The 8,470-nt window shown below is 38.9% G+C and overlaps 1 protein-coding gene across 1 annotated transcript; it reads left to right on the forward strand.

The window, feature by feature from the left end:
* Positions 1 to 653: 653 nt before the first annotated feature.
* LOC122314380 lies at positions 654 to 3,448 on the forward strand. Its single transcript, XM_043129915.1, has 6 exons — positions 654 to 988; positions 1,298 to 1,415; positions 1,541 to 1,752; positions 1,831 to 1,858; positions 2,574 to 2,682; positions 3,145 to 3,448. The coding sequence occupies exons 1-6, from the start codon at positions 728 to 730 to the stop codon at positions 3,224 to 3,226; spliced, it is 810 nt and encodes a 269-aa protein (XP_042985849.1). The 5' UTR covers positions 654 to 727; the 3' UTR covers positions 3,227 to 3,448.
* The last annotated feature ends 5,022 nt before the right edge of the window (positions 3,449 to 8,470 follow it).

Genomic DNA, 8,470 nt, shown 5'->3' on the forward strand with positions numbered 1-8,470 from the left:
TTAATTATTTAATATTAAAAAAGATAACACGGTCAATAATATTAATATAATATATAAAAAATACGAAAAAGTGACTATAGATATAATTTTTATTATAAAATCTATTAACTCACAATAATCTAAACAACGGGAAGTCACATGCACTGAATTTAATAGATATCAAATCAATTGAGAATGAGAATGCTTAAGGAGTAACATGAGATATAATATATATATATATATATAAATAATAAAAAATAATTTGAGTTATAATGTTTTATTGAGTTTTAAAAAAAAAATTTAAATAAAAATATTATAAAATTAAAATATTATTAAAATATAATATTTTTAATGTTATTTTTGTTTTAAAATTAAAAAGAATTAAATTAATTTTGTGTTTTGTTTGAAATTTTAAAAAAATTACAATAATTAAATAAAAAATTGAATATTTAAATTAAGAAGTATTTATATTTTAATAATATTTAAAAATAAAATAAAATGAGAATACAAACCAGCCCCTAACTCTAAAAAACAGTCGAGCCGCCCTTAACAGGTTGTTTATTAACGATTCCGATTCGTTAGATTGGATGAGTGAAAATAAATAAAATATCATTTACACATTATAAAAAATTTAAATTCAATTATTGGTCTTATGGTGCTGATGTTATAAAATTGGAACGGAAAATAACAAAAAGCTGATTTAGGGTTTCAACGATCCCCGAAATAGGAAAGGTAAGGTCAGAAAGCCATGAAAGGCCCCGGCGCAATAGAGGTGGCCAAGACGGTTCTGGAGGTAGCCGACGTCGCCTGGACCGCCATGGAACACCACCAACACCATCATCACCATAACCAGGAACCAGCCGAGACGGAGACGGAGACCAATTCGGACGACCAATTGGAATCTCTACGATCGGAGAATCGGCGTCTTAGGAACTTGCTTGACCAGAATCTGAGGCTCCTTCAGGACCTCTCCGAATCCTCTTTTTCCTCCAACGATTGCCCTTCCGATGTACGTCACCTCTATTTTTTCCTAACGCGATAGAAATTCTGAAGTTTTATCATTTCTGCTCGATTTTCTGGAATTGCTTACGTGGGTTCGTGTGAATGAAAAGGGATTTGTCAAGCTTCTTAAGAAACTATGTTCCCTTTGTATTTTGGCGTTTTCCCTTCGCTTCCTTTTATTTTATCCAAGATCTTAGAGCGTGGCACTTTCGTTCTACTAACTTTTTTACGCGAAAAGAGATCATCATATGGAGTTGGTCGTTTGTGGCAGATTTAGTATTATTGTGATGATAGGGTATTAGTTTTGCAATTGCAGTTGTATGCCCGGCTCGTAGCAACGGTGGATTCTGAGCAGTTCTTGACTCGTCTCAGTTCCCTCCAGCAGGCATCGGTCAATGGGACTAGCAATGAATTTCCTTTCAAAGAGGCCTCAGGTATTTTTGTTCCCTTCATGGGATTTTTACCTTTGCACACAGCAAATCCAACACTTTTTTCTTTCATGTAAGTTTCATAATGCTAATCTTTTTTCTGGGTGTTTTGTGTTTGGTTATATGATTAGTTGATGATGTGCACTCGGCTGAAGTTCTAGTCAAAGTTGACAACGAAGAGCCCAGCTGGTGGGTATGGGTCACAGATGAAATGGTGCCTAGCAATGTTGAGGAATGGAGCGGGATTGACAATGAAAGTTATATAGTTGTTAGCGAGGAGCATGTGGTGGATGGGGTTGCCAACTTTATGGCTAGATGCATTATGTCAAACCCTAGAGCTCGGGTATATGGCTACTGATTCTTATTCCACATTAAGTATAGTGTGTTGTATCTAACGCAATTTTATTCCTTTCAAATGCAGAATTTAACACCAGAAGAGCTGCAAAAAAGTACGTATATATCCCAATCATTTCAAAATGCTTTTTTTACCTAATGATGTCTTAAACTTCATAAAGGTCGCATAAGTTATTATCATGGTAACTTTTTCATAATGTTGAGTAGGAGTCGGTAAAGGCTTCTTGGTAGCTACTGATTTATGTTATGATTAATCTCTTACTGGATTAGAAAATGAACGTACTATCTGTTGGAATCAGCTTTGTCAGGAAATAAAATAAAATCAGGTGGCAACCACCAAAAATGGAAAAGGTACCTATATTTGTGTGCTTTTGTATACATTTCAAATCATAAGCATGGACAAGTTAAATGGGCACTCAAATGGATTTCGCAATGTTCTGTATAATTATTTCTCTGTAGAAATACATTTTTGACCATCTTCTGCTACTTCAAGAAAGAAACTTATAAAATCAGTAGTTCATGAATGAATTTGGAACCTAAGACATAATTCAGGGACCAAAATTATATTTTGCCTCTCTTTCCTTGTTGGAGGTTAATGTATCCAAAAAAATACTCTGAAAACAAGATGATCATTTTCTTAGTTTGATGCATGCCTATGATCTATTTTCCTAGGCTACCCCAGAAAATCTGGCATCTATTCATTGATATAATGATCACCAATCTTACTAGCTCATCTCCAAGTGGCATATAGTCTTGTGAATTGGAAGTGTTGCCTATTTTACTTATCTCTGTGCCATTATAAACTTGCAGCTGTGGCAAAAGCAGTAGAAGGTGTCAGCAAACTGGAGAAGATGTTAGGTATATGGCATGCTGGGAAACTGTTTTATGCCTTGTCCTCCTGGGGACTTGCTCTAGCAGGGTGAGTTCATTTTATTATTTATTTTCTATTTAGTTAGGAAGCTGTTGGGTATGTTGTCCTTGATTGCTGCTGCTCTCCATATAATGAAAATGAAAGACATGCACATTAATGGTATCGTTCTGCATTTTTGCATTAGTTACATAATTTTAAAGCTTGTCCTTGCCTAGCTTCAGGTGCACATTACTGCTGTACCATTTTTTTTTAAATTACATGTACTGTTGTGCTGTTTGGGTCTGCATTGTCACATGCCAGTTAGCACTTTAGGAGTCCAGGAACTCTTGTATTCTGAACGCCCAGAAGCCGTGGGTTCGAAGCACTTAATAGCATCTCAGGTTAAATGCCAGCATCTGTAGCTCTTGGTATTTTGATAGCTTTTACGGTTTTGTCATGTTTCCCTAACCATGATAGGTTTCTTCTGTGAACACTTGTAATTTCTCTGAATTGGCATTCTTATCATTGCAGGTTGTACAGGACTCGCACCGTATTGAAACTTGCTGCAATGGGTGTTCGCACAAGCAGCAAAGTCATTCTTGGGGCTCTCTAAAGATGGTCATTCCACAGGCTCTGAATTGTATATAGTTGGGCATAATGCCAATTGCTGGAGACAGTCAGGAGAAAACTTTATGACTCTCGAATATGGTTGTAAATAACCCTGGTTTTCTCCCCTCAAAAATACAATGCAACCGCCCTGGCTTTCAAAACTGTTGTACTCCTACAATGACTGATTGTATTGATTTATTTCATTATGATTGATTTCACCACCACAGCATCGTTGCCCAAAGGAGTCATTTGCATTCATTTATTTTGCAAGAGTTCTGCTCTTGAATTCGGAATTGTGAAGCCAAGCGGAGTCATCTAATAAATTCCGAGGAAATCTTCCTTGTTTTTATTTACCTTATCCAAAAATATAGAACAAACTTGAATTAGAAATAATGATAGTCAGAACTTTTCCATCCAGGTACTGCTAACATATCCTATTTGGAGAAAAAGGTTTCTTGCTCCCTCAAAACCCCAATTCTTTTTTTGATAAGTAAACACAATCTTATTAATAATAATAGGCATAGCCCAAGTACATAAGATGGTATACAAGAGATAAGACCTATCTAGGTGGCTATAGTAGTCACTAGAAAGTCATGTACATTTTGTCCATTGAAGTCTATAGCTAGAGACCACAAGAATAAAGTACTGAAAAATAAGATACGGATCTCCTCCATAGTCCGCTCCTTATCTTCGAAAGTTCGTTCATTATACTCTTGCCAAATGCACCACATAATACAAATCGGTACCATCTTCCACATAGCTTTGATTTGTGGATCGCCTCCCGGCATCGCCCAGCTAGCTAATAATTCCACCACTGACTTCGGCATCACCCAATTTAGTCCTACTCGGCTCAAAACTTCACACCACAATACTCTAGCTATCTCACAATGTAGCAAGAGATGATTCACTGACTCACCATCTTTCTTACACATACAGCACCAATCAGTAATGATTATCAGACACTTTCTCAAGTTATCGGTAGTTAATATCTTACCCAGAGCTGCTGTCCACATGAAGAAGAGCAATTTGGGAGCCGCCTTATTCCTCCACAATTTTCTCCATAGAAACGGAGAGTTTGGTATAACTGTAAGAGCCTTATAATAAGAAAGAACCGAGAAAGTACCCTTACCCGTAGGTTTCCACCATAGCTTATCCTTTTGCAAACCATTCGGCTCCATAGAATACAGGAGGTTAAAGAACTCCGCGAAAGTGTTTAGTTCTCAATCATGTGCTGCTCTACAGAAAGTGACATTCCAAACGACTTGATCCCCCGCGCGAACCACTAAGTCCACCACCAAAGCTTCTTGATCGCAAGCCACTTGGTATACCGATGGAAAAGAATCCTTTAGTGCCTCCTCCCCACACCAAATGTCCGTCCAAAATCTTATACGTGTGCCCTCCCCCACCAAGAGTTTAGTATGATTAACAAACGTCCCCCACCCTCTTCTTATTTGCTTCCAGATCCCCACTCCATACGCTCCATTCCCCTCTCTAGTGCACCATCCCCCCCATATACTGCCATGTTTTCTATCCACTACTAATTTCCATAAAGCTTCCGGCTCCATATTATATCTCCATAACCATTTCCCTAGGAGTGCTCGATTGAAGGTTCGCAAGTTCTTTATCCCTAATCCACCTGAAACAATTGGTCTGCACACCTTATCCCAACTGATTAGGTGAAACTTGAATTCATCCCCCAAACCACTCCAAAGGAAATCACGGTACAATTTTTCGATCCTTGCCACCACAGAAGCTGGAATTGGGAATAAAGACAGAAAATAAATGGGTAAGTTAGAGAGAGTACTCTTTATCAAGGTCACTCGGCCTCTTTTCGACAAGTACAATATCTTCCAACCAGCTAATCTTCTTTCTATTTTCTCGATAACTGTATCCCAGATAGCTATTGCTCGTGAAGCCACCCCCAACGGTAAACCCAAATATGTCATAGGAAAGGTGGCTACCTTACACCCCAGTGTGCTAGCCAACTGACGAGCTCTACTAACATTCCCAACTGGAACTAGTTCTGATTTATCAAAATTCACTCTCAAACCCGATGCTGCTTCAAAACATAATAGTAGCGCTTTTAGTGTCCTCAGTTGTTCTTGCTCAGCCTCACAGAAAATTAGAGTGTCATCTGCAAAAAGTAAGTGAGAGATCGAGATAAAGCCCCTATTCAAATCACCCACTGAAAATCCAGCCAGCATACCATTGGTAACAAGCGCCGTTAACATTCTACTCAGGGCCTCCATGATGATAACAAAGAGGAGTGGGGACAATGGATCTCCTTGTCTTAAGCCTCTCGAGCTGTTAAAGAATCCTTTTGGACTGCCATTAATCAGAACTGAAAATTTTGCCGTTGAAATGCACCATTTGATCCACCTACACCATTTTCCCCCAAAGCCACACCTCTCCAGTAGGTAAATCATGAAGTCCCAATTTACATGGTCATATGCTTTTTCCATGTCTAACTTACAAATAATCCCTGCAATACCAGATTTTAGTCTACTATCCAAGCACTCATTGGCTATTAATACCGAATCCAGTATTTGACGACCCCTAACAAAAGCATTTTGTAGCTTTGAGATCATCTTACCAATGGCCGCCCCCAACCTGTTTGCTAGCACCTTAGAGATAATTTTATAGACCCCGTTAATGAGACTAACGGGCCTAAAGTCATTCACTTCCGCAGCCTCGGACTTCTTTGGAATTAAAGCGATAAAAGTCGTATTTAAACTTTTCAAGAATTTCCCGGACGAGAATAGTTCTTGAAAAACCTTCAATAAATCCTCTTTTACCACCTCCCAACAAGTTTGGAAGAACCCCATCGAAAAGCCATCTGGTCCTGGTGCTTTGTCTTGCCCCATACGTCTGATCACTTCATATATCTCCTCTTCCTCAAACGCTCTTTCCAACCATACCGCTGTCTGTGGTTCAATGGAATCAAATATCAGTCCATCCACTCTTGGCCTCCAACCCTCTCTTTCTGTAAATAGCTATTCGAAAAAATTCAGCACATGTTCCCGTATCACCGGTGCCTCATTGCACTCTCTACCATTGATATTCAGCATCTCAATGGTGTTATTCCTCCTATGAGAGTTTGCCACTCTATGGAAGAATTTTGTACTTCGGTCCCCTACTTTCAGCTACAATGCTCTTGATTTCTGTCGCCAAGATATCTCTTCAAGTGATAAAACTCTTTCCAGCTCTGAGGTCAATTATGCCTTTCTTGATCTTTCCTCTGTGGTGAGAGATCTACCTTCATTGATCCTTTCAAGGACCTGTAACTCCTCCATCATGTTTTTCTTTTGCTCCCCTAAATCACCAAAAGATTGAGAATTCCAGAGCTTTAAATCTTCCTTTAAAGCCTTTAGTTTGCCTGCAAGAATATAAGGAGTACCATTAAACTGGTAAGATGACCACCATTGCCTTACCCTTTCCACAAAGCCCTTACTTTTAAGCCACATGTTTTCAAACTTGAAATACCACCTCCTACTTTGAATGCCTCCTCCATCCAGTAAAATTGGAAAGTAATATGAGCATATACGCGGCAATCTCCTCTGACTAACCTCTGGATACTGACATTCCCACTCTGGCGATATTAAGAATCTGTCCAACCGTGACCACGTTTGGCTATTGGACCAAGTAAAAGGGCCACCAATGAGTGGTAGATCCACCAAGTTCAAATCAAAAATACAATCGAAAAACTCTGTCATTGCTGGCCGTAAACGACTGTCACCTGATCTCTCACTGGGGAACCTTATGATGTTAAAATCCCCTTCTATAAACCACGGAAGGTCCCACCAGCTGTGAACCCCCGCAAGTTCCTCCCATAGATGGTGTCTGATGTTGTCATCATTCGGTCCATAGATTCCTGCAAAAGCCCATAAGAAGTTATCCTCCACCATCTTTAAAGAAACAGCCACCATGTATTCCCCTATAAACTCCTCTATCTTCATCACCACCCTTTTGTCCCACATCACAAGGATACCCCCTGAAGCTCCATTCGACGCCAAATAGATCCAATCTACATAAGGGCAATGCCACACACTTCTCACTATTTTTCTGGTCACCAGTTTCAATTTGGTTTCTTGTAGACACACAATATCCGCCCGCCATTCCTGTAGTAAGTTTTTTATTCGTGAGCGCTTATTATACTCATTTAGCCCCCGAACATTCCAAGACACTATTTTTGGCTTCATAACGAAACAAACGTACCCTTCCCTTTGGTCCTATCTCGGCTTGAACTACCCTCATTCATTGACCAATCCAATCTCTTAAGCTCCCTTCGTTTCTTGGCTCCTTTATTCTTAGCATCCGAGTGACCCGCCTTAATGGCCGTAAGGAGAGCCAGAAATTGTTCTTCATAGCCCACACACTTCATACCCACTATATGCTAAATATCTTTCACCTTATTGAAAACCCAATCCGACATCTCAAAACCCCAATTCTGATTATTCAAGACCCTTTGTTAAGCTTAATCGGGGAATGGTGAGAGCATTTAGCCATCCTGTTAAGGTTAACACCTATCCAGTTCAAAAAAACCCTTAAAAGGAGTGGTGAGCACAGCAGGTATTTGATCTCCTTTGTGATTTTGAGCTTGCATTCATTTACCACCGATAGGTGTTTCATGTTTGACAGGTTTAAAGAACAATATACAATGGAAATATAACTTCTGTCATAAGCAGTGTAATATAACTTCAAAACATTATGTCCACTCATCTACAGGTCGAACATTTCTTGTGATGCTTTCAAAATATGGACAAGCATACAGAACACATATAGCCCATGTCGATTGTCTTTTATGGCAGAAGCGCCAGCTTCATTCATAGTTTCCAACAAGGTGCATGCAGTTCAAATGCGTGTGAACCTATATATAGTTCATGGATGCAAGCATGCATACATTTCTATAAAGACCAAAAAAATCACATTACATAGGAGGAATGAATGCTTTAGTTGGTAGAATTGGGCTTTATGAATTATTCCAAAGTGCTTCAATTGTAACTTTGACTAACCTTTTCGGCGTATAGTACAGATGTGCGTATTAGTTTCTTGAGTCATGACATGGTACCAAAGCCAACCTAAAAGCGTCATGCATTATTGTTGCACTGTGCAATGTGAATCCCAACGAGAGTGTTAAGAATTTTGAGGAGAGATTGTGGTTCCTTTGTTTAATTCCCAAGTGGGTTCTTAGGTAGATATATAATATATTGTTTTGGTAGGTAGAACTGTATTTTGTAGATGATTCCAA

Source organism: Carya illinoinensis, chromosome 6, assembly GCF_018687715.1.
Source record: "Carya illinoinensis cultivar Pawnee chromosome 6, C.illinoinensisPawnee_v1, whole genome shotgun sequence".
In the NCBI taxonomy this organism is placed as follows: Eukaryota; Viridiplantae; Streptophyta; class Magnoliopsida; order Fagales; family Juglandaceae; genus Carya; species Carya illinoinensis.

Bases quoted from the DNA above. Each gene is read 5' to 3' on its own strand.
- LOC122314380 (XM_043129915.1), top strand. From the start codon at position 728: ATGAAAGGCCCCGGCGCAATAGAGGTGGCCAAGACGGTTCTGGAGGTA. The intron at 1,859-2,573 runs GTACGTATATAT...ATAAACTTGCAG, and splicing joins ACCAGAAGAGCTGCAAAAAA to CTGTGGCAAAAGCAGTAGAA. The intron at 2,683-3,144 runs GTGAGTTCATTT...TTATCATTGCAG, and splicing joins TGGGGACTTGCTCTAGCAGG to GTTGTACAGGACTCGCACCG.